General features: G+C 41.0%; 1 protein-coding gene across 1 annotated transcript in view; it reads left to right on the forward strand.

Moving 5' to 3' along the window:
* CACNA1B (calcium voltage-gated channel subunit alpha1 B) overlaps nucleotides 1-13,695 on the forward strand; it is a 1,447,778-nt gene that overhangs the window by 1,083,275 nt on the left and 350,808 nt on the right. Inside the window, exons 20-22 of the mRNA XM_030207102.1 lie at nucleotides 4,280-4,488; nucleotides 6,156-6,282; nucleotides 12,026-12,155. Coding sequence (XP_030062962.1) covers nucleotides 4,280-4,488; nucleotides 6,156-6,282; nucleotides 12,026-12,155 — 466 coding nt within the window. The remainder of the gene's footprint in view (nucleotides 1-4,279; nucleotides 4,489-6,155; nucleotides 6,283-12,025; nucleotides 12,156-13,695) is intronic.

Genomic DNA, 13,695 nt, shown 5'->3' on the forward strand with positions numbered 1-13,695 from the left:
GCTCAGCATGGTTTAAGCAGGTAGAAGCCTCTCCTGCTCACATAAACAGTGCTGAATATTGGCCCCATACTTTATAAAATTTGCACAATCACACGTATTGTATGTGAATACATTTCCACCTGCCTTCCAGATAGGTGTGATTTCTGTAGGATTTGTGCTAGTATTTTATAAAACACAAAGGTGCCGTCAGAAAATAGGTGCTTTTCTGCCCTATTAACCTAGGTGCCCTGTTGTAAAATTATGCTCAACAGCTCCTCTGCCCATACACTTAATAATCTTCTCCTATGGCTTGCTGTCTAACAAGAGACTTTGGCAGAGGGCTTTACTGCATCAGAGCTCTCCAGCAAATACCTTAGTTCGTGCATAATGGATATTCATCTGACAATTAACAAATGATCTTCCCACCCCAAAGAACCCAATGGTTTCAGTCTCCAAGCAGCAGTGATCCCTATGTATAACTTGCCTTAACTCTTCCTACAGCTCCCCTGAGCAGACTTTTCAGGGCTGGACTTCACAGGTTTACTGTACAAGGCCTATCACAGGGGTGGGCAGGTTGCAACCCAATTGGGTTTTCAGGATTGCCTCAGTGAGTATGTATGAGATCTGTTTGCATGCTCTTCCTCCATTGTATTCAAGTAGATCTCATCCATATTCATTGGGGAAAGTCCTGAAAACCTGACTGGGTTGCGGCCCTTGAAGACCAAGGTTGCCCACCCCTGGCCTATCATATGGAGGGAAACATGGCAACTACTACAGGCACATATTTTAAGCCTATTTCATAAAGACTAGTAGACACCTTGCTTTAGCAGTTGCTTCCTTTTTTAAAGTTCCTCTTTCATAAGCTGTAAAGACAATGATTATGGGGCCCTTTTACTAAACTGCAGTAAGTTTTTGCCCTTACCACACTATAACTGCAAAGATGAAAGTGTGGTAAATGCAAAGCCCAAATGATAAGTATAGGAAGCATGCCCTGCCTCTGCCCTGCATTTGCTGCACAGGGCACATGATTCTTGCACAGAGGACTGCAATACATGCACCTGCACATTTCATGGTTGCTCTCGCACTACCTGCCTTGACATGTAACACAGTTGCCCAGCGCTGCCCCTGTTGTCAAAAATGTAAAATGAAGTTGCAGAAAATGCACTTTCATTTAAGGTGCAATCACTTACATTAACCTAGATGTTTATAATTTATATGTGTGTTATGTATTCTACCCAAACTCTGCCATGCATCCGCCCCTGGCATCTATAATTAGGCACCCATAGCCTATTCTGTAATGGAAACTAGATGCCTACTTTGTTTTATACAAAACTACCATAACTTGGTATATATACCTGTAAGCGCCTAGGCAAAAGCACTTACACCAGCTACCAGTGTGGTAGACAAACATGTACTTATACTATAATTTACACGTTCGTGCTCCGCCCACCTGCAGAATACACGCTATTGAAGATGTGTGCATAGTTACAGATAGCATATAGACTTGTATCTTGCATTTACATGCATATATTCACACATGTGTGCATGTGTTCATACCGGTATTCTAATCATTTACCTACATAATCAGTAAATCCATAAATGTTAGCACCTTCTTTATAGAATTATTTCCTGTGTGGCTACTACATGCGGAAATGACTAGAATACTGCCATGAGCCTTCTTGCCACCTAAAACAAGACAGTTCCTTATGGAGCTTTCAGTTATGGTGGTTCTCCTCCACTTCATCTTCACCTTTAGTGGGAACATGACTCCTTCTGTATGAAAATGTCTTCACTGAGCTCTTTGGTTTCCTAATTGCCAATCATCAATGGCATATCAATGAAAGTCTAACTAACTTGTGCATATGAGTACCAGTTACTGTTCATGTCAATCCTTTTATTGCAACAAATATGGAACTGATAAAGGGATGTGTCAGGATTTAAATGAAAAAGCAAAGGAAGAACAGTTGAATAAATTGTGTCATACTATGCTTTATTCCCTTATCCAAACAGAAACAGAGATGGTGTGGAAATTGGAAGACCTCTAACTAGGAAGTTATGACTATTGACTCTGGCACCTTGAGTCTTCCTTGTGTCCAGTCTAATTGCTGTGGCATGCCCTCTCTTAATAACAGTGCCATAGGGAGTGTACCAAAAAAAAGTTACTTACTGATATGCATTGGTGAATGCTAATGATCATTTCCATTACGTCCCAAGGATCAGTCCAGACAAATGGGTTGCGACCATCCGCCAGCAGGTGAAGATAGAGAACACTGAGTTGTGCTTATGAGGTCCTGTGCATAGCAACCAAGACAGTATTCTCTATCTCCAGCAAGTGGGATAGCAGCTCCTGTGCACTGTGATGAATTCTGTGTGGCCTCCTGTCCTTGCAGGTACAGTAGAATTTGGGGTTGAGAATATCCTGTGCCTTAGGTATAAACCTAGTGGTGTGGGTCCCTCCCTGCTTCTCCGTTGCCACTTTCTACCTCTCTCTATGTGTTCTCTACTCTTTTTCTCCTGCTTTCTATCTTTAAAAAAAAGTCAGCCATTGTGGTTCTCTTTGGGAACGCTTTTGCTGTGGGAAGATTATGGGGCTTCAATGCCTTGGAGGTCACGAGACTGGATGGCTGTTTCTGTGAGTATATTTTTTATTCACTATGTCTGAACCCGTTAAGTCTTGTGCATTCTGCAGGTGTAAGCTACCGGTTCCTGAACGCAATGCTTTACATCCGCAGACATGCCGCTGTTACCTAATTTAGCTGTTGATGCTCTGTTTCTGTGGACATGCTACTGTTACCTAATTTAACTGTTGGGGCTCCCCTCTGATGGCAGTTTTGGTGGGCTCAGCGGCAACAGCTTCTGCTCTCTGCAATGCTTCGGCAGCCATTTTGTCAGCGAGTTCCTTGCCCACTACTGTGTCCTGGGATGTTGGTTTTGCAGAGGTAGAAGTCTCTGCCCTGCCATTTTCTCCTGCATTTGTTCTTTTGTTACATCAGGCATTGTTATTAAAGTCAGCTCAAACTGCTTTTGCTTCTCCCTCTCATATTATTTCGGAGGAGCAGCTTCCTGAGAAGACTAAATTTTCTGTTTCACAGGATTTGGAGGATGTTGCTGCTCTTCATTTGGCAATCAGAGATCTCACTTAAAGGCAGTTTTTCTAGTTGCCATTTCGTTGGCTGGAAGAGTCAGAGCTGCAAGCGCTTTCTTGCAGGGATCCCTTTCTCCGTTTTTCTGACTCATGGGTTTCGATTCGGACAGTTCCATCCTTTTTGCTGAAGATTGTATCTCTGTTTCATGTCAACCAGGCTGTGTTTCTTTTTCCAGGGAAGTCTGTTCAGCAGATTATGCTTCTCTGAGGCTGTTGAATGTGAAGTGCATCCTTCTGCACTATTTTTCTGCTACCAATGATTTCAGGCATGCTAATCATTTTTTTGTCCTCTTTGCAGGACCCTGGAAGGGTCTGCCAGCCTCCGAAGCAACAATGGCCCAATGGCTTAAGGGAACTATTGCTTCTGCTTACATTTTGAAGGGTAAATCTGCTCCCATACATGTTAAGGCTTATTCTGCCAGGTCTTTGGTGACTTCTTTGGTGGAGTACAGGGCAATTTCCTTGATAGAGATCTGTAGGTCAGCGGCGTGGTGGTCTTCTCATTCATTTGTTAAACATTACTGTCTGGATGTGTCTGCTAGAGCGGATGCTTCTTTCGCGGCCACAGGTCTTGCTGCAGGGATATCACAGTCCCTCCCGTCAAGGATTGCTTTTGTACATCCCATTTGTTTGGACTGGTCCTTGGGATGTAATGGAAGGAAAAGTTAACTAATTACCTGATAATTTTCTTTCCTTTAGTCCCAAAGGATCTCCAGAGCCCGCCCTTCTATGATGGTTTCATTTTTTTTCGATTTTCTATGAAATGTTTTTTGTTTGTATTGCTCTGGTTCTATTATTTCCAAGGCATGAGTTTTCCCCTATATTTCATAGTTCTTTTTCTATGTAGAAGTTGGAGTTTTTTCTCTGTAAGTCACTCTCTTTCACTGCTGGCTTAATTGCTATGCAAAGGACCTTATAAGGAACAACTCATTAGTTTTCTCTATCTCCATCTGCTGGCAGATGGTTACAACCCATTTGTCTGGACTGATCCTTTGGGACTAAAGGAAAGAAAATTATCAGGTAATTAATTAATTTTTCCTTTCTCTGGCAGTGTGTGAGCTCCTTATTCCATTGGAATCCTGTATCGCGGTAGAGAGTTTATTTTTCCCCTCTCTGGCTTTTGATCTGTTGAAATGCCTTCCTCTTTGTCTACAGAGACAATCCATCTGAGCCAGAGTCTGGACCTATGAGTATGCATGGGGGCCCTATGTCCACTGGCCTGCAGCAAGTGCCTGAACAGCCAGAAGATGCCGACAACCAGAAGAATGTGAACAGAATGACACAGCCACCTCCAGACAAGACCGACACTGTGAACATTCCTGTCCCCATCACATCACCTCCAGTGGACCCCTCTATCTTACCAAGTGAGAACTTTTGAACTTCTATATTGACAAACCTATCGTTCCACCTTATTCAGCTAATGGGACATCTTGCACTTTTAGAATCTGAATTTAAAAATTCTTTATTGGCTCATGTACCTTAATCCTTATTCTTAGGGATGTATAAACATACTAGGTTGGTATGTACCCTTGAGGTATGTTTTGCAATATGAGGAATATGTGATGTAAAAAAAACCCCACACATGGTTTTATCTGTCCCAAATTTTTTATGGCTAATTTTAGTGTCAGATTTGATTTGCATTAGAAACCTATGGACCTTGTTTACTAAGGTGCGCTAGCATTTTTAGTGTGTGCTAAAAACCCTAGCGTGCCTACAGTGCGACTTAGTAAACAGGGCCCTTTGTGAACTTAAAATTTGTCGTGATCTTCTATAACCAGGATGTTTTATTATATGAGTCAAACCAGACTAACCCTGCCACTACGCAGACTGGACATCTCATCTGCTCTTACTTACCCTGATCCCATATATAGCATCTTCCCCCTCTTCACGACCCCCCCCCCCCCCCCCCATATGCTGCTGCCCTACTTTTTCTTGTGCCAAAGGTCCAAAAGTGGCAGTATGGAGCCTTTAAGTAGAGACCTCTGTGCAAGCATTGCTGCATTACTCCCATCCCACAATAAGAAGTCCTGCATCAGGAGAGGTCAGAAGGCTACAGCACTTGGGTGTGGGGCTGTGCTGACAAGGACATGTGCCAGCACCTAGTACTGTAAAGAAGTGGAAAAAAACTGTAGGGGTCCCATGGGGACTTGAACTGTGGCCAGATACCTAGATACATCGGACCTGGCGGTAGTGTGAGCTACACACAGTAGTGGCACCAGGAAGTCTTGATTATCCTGGCATCTAACTGGAACAAAAATGGCATTGAATTTCAGCTTGAAGAAAGCCATTATTGTAGTATCTTACTGGCTGATAAACAGCCTCAGTGGTGGTGGTGGTTGTTGTTGGTTTGTTTGTTTGTTTGTTTGTTTGTTTTTTTAAATACCAGCCACCATGGCTGAAATAAATCTGGATATTGAGTGCCAATATCCGGATAGTGGCTGGTGCTGAATATCTGGATTTAGCAGTTACAGGCATCATTATCCAAGATAGCAGTGGTATTCAGCCTTTTGACTGTCCTAACTTTATTTTATTTTTGTTACATTTGTACCCTGCGCTTTCCCACTCATGGCAGGCTCAATGTGGCTTACATGGGGCAATGGAGGGTTAAGTGACTTGCCCAGAGATAGTTATCCATTTAGAAGAATGAATATTGCAGCTAAGTGGATAACTTCTGGCTTCACCTTCACTCTGCCCCTGGACTGCCCCAGCACTTTCTTGGTAGTGCTAAGATGGTCTGTCAATATATTCAGCGTCACTATCCGGATAGTGCCACTGAATATCAACAAATAGCTGTGGCTAAGGGAAATATCCACATAACTGTGGGATATTTCCCTTAGAATATTGTGCCCTGTGAAAATCACTTTGCCTTTGTTGGGTTCTATTTGTTTAGTCTAAGGCTCTTTTTTCTACTGTAGATCCAGTTGTTAAGGAAAATCAGTAGACTTGGCATGGAGAGGGGTTCTTCACTGTACTTCTCATTTTATTGATTTAATACTACCAGGTCCATTTTTTTCTTATCTGTTTGTTGTAGTGAATAATATTGATTATGAAAGTAAAACAGAGGAGAAGAAGGGCATAGAGGTTGATGACTTAACGAAAAATGGTCCAAAACAAATCCTACCATACAGCTCCATGTTCATCTTTAGCTCCACCAACCCGTAAGTCTTCAGGCCCTGTTGACTGATCTTTGCCATGTGTATATGAATATTGACTGCGTGGAGAGATGCAGTGGGGTTGAAGGAAGAGTCTTATTAATGTTTTAAAGGTGTAAACTGGCAACATGGGGAAATCGAAGAATAAAGCTAGATACTATAGTGGTTCTTGGTTGAGTTACTAGATTTACGAGTTAAGAGAATAATCTTTGTAGTAGTGGAGAATAGTAGTTTGGTAACAGATGAGTTTGAAATCTCCTTTAAATGACTAACTGCTCAGTTCAGTGCTATGTAAGAAATAATTTTAAGACAATATCTGAATCTTCAACACAGGTAAAATCCAGGCATGGTGTATTTCAGAAGAAGTGGCTCATTGAATTAAGACTTGTTGTAGAGCATACTCTACTATAAAATAGGTTTTTAAGCATGCCTATAATGAAGTGTCCTGCAAAAATTTAACTTCCTTAAAAACTTACCCCCCTCCCTGTTTACTAAGCCGTACACTAATGCCGAAACAGCCCATTCACTTTGAATGGGCTATGTCGGTATTGTCATGCGGCAGCTGCTAGAGCGGCTTAGCAAACGGGGGGGGGGGGGGGGGGGGGTTACATACCCATGAGCCAAAAGGGACTTGTATTCATTTGATATCTTTTATAGTATGAAATAGATTAGTTAAGTGATTGTGCAATTTGCCAGATTCACTATAACTGTACAGCAAATTCACTAGCATTTGACAGTTTGGTCCTCAAAGTGTCTGCTCATCCAGCATACCTCAACCCTGTTCTGATGGGAGTGTCTACAGAAGATGCAAGTCTAGAAGAAGAGGATACTAATGTCAACTAGAATGTCACAGTAACATAACAGTTATGTAATCTAGTTTTAAACCCTCCTAGAACAAATAAATAGGATGGTTGGTTAATAATTGAAATAATAATATAATAGATGGTGGAGGGCTGTCTGTGGGTTGTTATTACCTTGTATTTTGACTTTGTAAAAAAAAAAAAGTTTGACAGAGAATGTTATACCTGATTCTCTTAAAACAGCTGTAATTCGGCTGATTCTTAAGAATCTGTTCTCTCCATTTATCAGCCTATTTCCATTCTTCCATTTTTGGCTAAAATAATTGAAAATATTGTTTTTCTTCAATTACAATCTTATATAGAATCTGTACTGGTTCTACATCCATGTCCACCTGGTTTTAGATCTGATTTCAGCACCAAGACTGTTCTAACTTCACTTAATAGAGAAGTTAATCTATAGTAAATTTGATGAATGCTTTGTTGCCCTAGCAATATAACTTGACCTGTCTGCCACCTGTGATATCATTGATCATACACTTCTTCTAAAGCGCCTTGTCTCTATTGGTGTATTGGGCACAGTTCTTAATTGGTTTGACTCTCTTCTTCATAACCGAACATTTCGAGTTACAGTAGCCAATAAACTGTCTGACACATACCCCCTATCATATGGGGTTCTACAAGGGCCAATATTGTCCCCTGTTCTTTTAAATCTTTTCTAAGCCCTCCTGTGGCATTGGTCCAGTTATCAGGGATTAGCACATACTACTATGCTGACAATGTTTTTATCATTCATTATACATCTAATAAAAACCCTGACCTTGGTCCACTCCAACTCTATTTGGATAGTGTGGCAAACTGGTTACATGAACATCATTTGATCTTGAATCCACAAACAACAGCAGCATGTTGGATTACAGGATGTCTCCCCTCCCTCCATCACACCTATTTTGTTTGGTCTGCCAGTATAGCCAGTAGACAGTTCTAGATATTTAGGAGTAACTTTGAATTCAAAGTTAAGTTTCTCCCTACAGAGTTTGTCGGTTCTGAAATCAGGTTTTTTGGCATTACATATATTTAGGTCAGTGCATGACTATTTAGACCAAAAGGCACTCTATGTTCTGTTTCATGCATTTATCAGATCATGTCATGACTACTATAATGTCGTTTATGCTGGTATTTCTAAGACTGAATTTAAAAGACTTCAAAACACAGCAGCACATGTTTTCTATTGGGACAAACAGAGAGACTTTGCCTCCCCTCTCTTTCAGAAATTGCGTGGCTACCAGTAGAATACAGAATTCAATTCAAAATACTTACCTTCACACACAAGACATTCTACACCAGATTACCAGATTATCGTGCTCAATTGATGATCCCCTATACTCATATTTGACACCTCTGATCTATGAATGATCATAGACTCGTTTTCCCAAACCTCTCACAAGCGTATTGGGAGACTATCAGGAAGAGTGCTTTTGTTCTGCCTTATAATTGACTTGTTTAACACAAGGTCCAAGTGGTCCAATTTCTGTTGGAATTTAGCTGCAGAAAACCTGCAGTCAATGTTACAATTTGTGAGTGATCTAATTGAATGAATATATGCTTTTCTTTATTTGAATTGATGTGCCTTTCTGGTGATTTTAACAAATGCAAGTTTCTTAGTTTATTAAGAACTTATATCCTACCCATCAAATAATATCTGAGCAGCTTACAAAAAATGTTTAAAATATGAGAGATGTGTAATAATAAACATAAATGTAGAGGACTAGAAATTTTGCCCCATTATTCCTTTCCACAGGGTAAGAACAGTTCAAGAACAGTTCCCAGCTGGATATCATTTTTTAAGTCAGTTTTTTTTTTTTTTTGCTATCTTCCTCTCTGGTTCTCTACCATCCTGGGTAGATGAGTGTACACAGTATCATGCTTAATCCATTGTCCAGTGCTCCCCTCCAGCTTGTCTTGCCATCAGACTTTTATAATAATCCTAGCACATACCAACATTAATGCTGCTCTTGACCAGTTCAACTTCTTAGGTCCCAGCTTCCATAAATCTGCTAATATTAATCCAGTTAATTTCTGGGAAAATGTAACTTGCTGGTGCCAACACAACTACACCATAGTCAGCGGCATCAGTAGTTCTTGCACCCTTTCTCTGCCCCTTGTATTAGTCTTTATCACTTCTCTTGCCTCTGCTCGTTAGGGAGTGAAACATAGTAACATAGTAGATGACGGCAGAAAAAGACCTGCACGGTCCACCCAGTCTGCCCAACAAGATAAATTCACATGTGCCATTTTTTGTGTATACCTTACCTTGATTTGTACCTGTCTTTTTCAGGGCACAGACCGTATAAGTCTGCCCAGCACTAGCCCCGCCTCCCAACCACCAGCCCCGCCTCCCACCACCGGCTAAACTTCTGAGGATCCCTTCATTCTGAGGAGGATTCCTTTATGTTTATCCCACGCATGTTTGAATTTCGTTACTGTTTTCCTCTCCACCACCTACCGCGGGAGGGCATTCCAAGCATCCACCACTCTCTCCGTGAAAAAATACTTCCTGACATTTTTCTTGAGTCTGCCCCCCTTCAATCTCATTTCATATCCTCTAGTTCTACCGCCTTCCCCTCTCCGGAAAAGGTTCGTTTGCAGATTAATACCTTTCAAATATTTGAATGTCTGTATCCTATCATCCCTGTTTCTCCTTTCCTCCAGGGTTATACATGTTCAGGTCAACAAGTCTCTCCTCATACGTCTTGTAACGCAAATCCCATACCATTCTCGTAGCTTTTCTTTGCACCGCTTCCATTTTTTTAACATCCTTCACAAGATACGGCCTCCAAAACTGAACACAATACTCCAGGTGGGGCCTCACCAACGTCTTATACAGGGGTATTAAAACCTCTTTTCTTCTGCTGGTTACACCTCTCTCTATACAGCCTAGCAATCTTCTAGCTACGGCCACTGCCTTGTCACACTGTTTCGTCGCCTTCAGATCCTCAGATATTATCACCCCAAGATCCCTCTCCCCGTCCGTACCTATCAGACTCTCCCCGCCTAACACATATGTCTCCCGTGGATTTCTACTCCCTAAGTGCATCACTTTGCATTTCTTCGCATTGAATTTTAATTGCCAAACGTTAGACCATTCTTCTAGCTTCCACAGATCTTTTTTCATGCTTTCCATGATTTTCATGCTTGTAATACTGCAACCTCATAAGTCTGTTTGTACCGCTTTCACCAAATGTGACATCAGATAATGAGCATAAGGCCCATCCTCAACTGAAGCATTCGGCATACACTCTCATCACCCCAATAATCCCCAATAATACTCAGAAGCCACTTTTCGACTAAATTTGGAATTTATTAAGGCCGCAGCCAGTTCATAAGTCTGTTTGTACTGCTTTCACCAAATGTGACATCAGATAATGAGCATAAGGCCCATCCTTTACACCTAACTGCATTCCTGGTACATTGCCATAGGCCCCAGTTGATCTTTGGCTCTCCCTTCACTTTTTTACCACTAGAGATCTCCTTCCGGGCTTTCTTAAATTCTGTTACCATTTTTCTCTTCACCTCCTCCACTGGAAGGCCGTTCTGTGCAGTAAATAAATATTTTCTGATATTGTTTCCCCTATCCCAGAGCTTCAAACTATGGCATGTAGGTGCCTACGTGCATCCAACACGAATCAATTTGGAACTACCGCCGGACTGCCACGTGCCCGGGCTGTAATTCCATTTTTTACATGCGTTCAAAATGTGTTTCAGTTATTTTTTATTTTCCACCATGTGGCGCTAACCGGGCAGTAATCGGCAGTGTACACGCGATGACGATTACCGCACGGTTAATGTGTAAGACCTTACCGCTAAGTCAATGGGTGGTGGTAAGGTTTCAGGCCCAAAATGGACGCATGTCAATTTTTATTTTGCCACACATCCATTTTAAGACGAAAAAAAGGCCATTTTGCAGGCGCACTGAAAAATGAACCTGCACACGTCCAATACACACATCTACAACAGTGCAGGCCATTTTTCGGCGCACCTTAGTAAAAGGACCCCTGTATTTATTAGGATTTATTTACCACATTTTTAAAGAAATTCACCCAAGGTGGTGTATAGCAAGAATAAAGTGGAAACATGCAATAAACAATTAGAGAAGTAAAAATATTCAAGTAACAGTACATATTCCCCCCCTCATTCTATAACAGGTCACCTAAATTTATGTTTCATTTGTACACTTAAATTTATAGAATATGCCATTTATGTGCATAAGTGCATACTTGCAGATGCATGTCTAACCAATATTCTGTAATTACATTCTAAAATGGCTAGTGCGTAATTGCAAGTAGGTGTTCACAGTGGAGGGGCATAGGCGGGGCAGACATTTACATGCCTAATTTACAGAATACTATAAATTACACATGTAAATGTCACAGGTATTAACATTTACACCAGCCACAGAGATTCACAACCCACAAAAAGAGTGTGTCTAAATTGTGGTGCTTAATTATAAAATTTCCCCCGTTATGGTGTAGTATGCTACTTACAATATCAAGTTTACTCCTTTATACCCCTGTCCACTGAGACTGAACTATAATCTAAGAGTGTGCTCTGCACAAACTATCAGTCACCATGCAATGCCGATCATATTCATTACAGGTGGCTTGAAGGTGCAAGGCTCTCCATCTCGTTAGTCATTGCTTTTCTCCATTAGTTTTGTCATGTTTCACAGGCCTGGGTTGTTACTGAACTCATTTCTACCATATGGTTATTAGTGTTTGTAACTGAGTAATTCTGATGTGGTTGAAGGAGATGTCATTGAAGTCTTTAGAGGCAGGCGTAGGAAACAGGGTGACTGCTGTACAATGAATGGATGACTGGGAAGACAGTGCATAAATTTTGCTGCACCCAATTTATCTGTATTGTTTGCTGGTCATTTTGATTTGCTTTTCTAGCATCCGTCGCCTGTGTCATTACATTGTGAATCTCCGTTATTTTGAGATGGTCATCTTGGTGGTAATAGCCCTGAGCAGTATTGCTTTAGCTGCAGAGGATCCAGTTCAGTCTGATACACCACGAAATGATGTGAGTATTGGCCCATCAAAAACTGAAGTGCAGATTTCAGGAATGATTGTAGTAGAAGAAAATAGGATGTAGAGTGTAAAAGACTAGTATAATTCCAAAATTGCAAAGTCTTCTTTTTTTCTTTTTTTTTTTTTACTGAACCATTTTATTAAAGCATAACACAGTATACAACAATCCAACAACAATGTGATATACAAGCAAAAAGAAACTTCTTCACCTCCTAACCCAGTAGGTGCACCTGGTTTCAAAATTGCGAAGTCTTTTCACGTAAAGTGGGAGATCTAGATATGGGAAGAGAAGTGTAGGACACCTCTAAGCAGAACACATGGTCATTCTCAGAGAAGAGATGTTATGCAATCAGCAAGTCTGACTTTTTCCCTGACTCACTTGGAGGCCTTTCCATCCATCTAGATGGTTCTTTCATCTCCTGGTGTTAGACCAGTGAATCCAAAGAGAAAGAAGGAGAGAGAGTTCTTGCTAGCTGGGAATCCTTTCCTTCCACCCAGAGAATACTGGGAGTGGAGTGAAGGAGTGGCCTAATGATTAGAGCACTGGTCTTGCCATCCAGAGGTGGCTGCTCCTTGTGATCTTGGGCAAGTCACTTAACTGTCCATTGCCTCAGATACAAACTTAGATTATGAGCCCTCTAGGGATGGGAAATACCTATTGTATCTGACTGTAACTCACCTTGAAAAGGTGTGAGCAAAATCAAAATATATAAATATGCTCGGGAGAAAGACAAGAAGGAGGATCTTGAGAGAACGATGGGAGGATAGGGTTATATAGAGGGAACTGGACCATATAGGATGGGAGAAAGAAAAGAATTTGATCACCCATGGTAGGAGGTACCTGAGGGAAATAATGGAGAGGGCAGGAGAGGAAGGTGGATGAAAGAACTAAAGAGAGAACCTAGAAGTTGGTAAGAGGACAGATGTCTGACTGTAGAGAATGGTTAGTCCTGGATCTAGTAGGCTTCACCATTTGATATATGTTGAGGAACAAAAAAATACGCAATGCTGGGGGTTCAACTGGGTTTTAGGAGCACTCAGAATAATGTAGGGCCTGCTGTTTCAGAACCCAGAAGGAGAATGCACAGAATTGGACAACAGAGAGTGAAGCCAAAATGTTTTTGAAAAACATTTTCACATGTTTCCACTTGTATATGTGTATCTATCTATGTATCTTTATATATAGATAGATAGATAGATAGATAGATAGATAGATAGATAGATAGATATAGGTATAGAGAAAAGCATTTTTAATAGAAACTCATCAATTATACTCAACATAAATTATACATTTCTAGCTGTTTATTCCCTTAGACAATTTAAAATCCTATGAACATTTCCATTAAAAAGTCTAGCTTATACCAACAATATTTGTTATTACTGTTTAATAAAAAACTGAACAATGGAACCCTGGTGCAGTGATTGTTTACAAGTTCATTCCATTACATTAAAGAAGCCTACAGGAAGGGTAGAGTTCAGCTGGCTCTGTGGCTGATCGATAGGCTGTGACATAGGGAGGTGTCCTGTCCTAG

Source organism: Microcaecilia unicolor, chromosome 6 (assembly GCF_901765095.1).
Source record: "Microcaecilia unicolor chromosome 6, aMicUni1.1, whole genome shotgun sequence".
Taxonomy (NCBI): domain Eukaryota; kingdom Metazoa; phylum Chordata; class Amphibia; order Gymnophiona; family Siphonopidae; genus Microcaecilia; species Microcaecilia unicolor.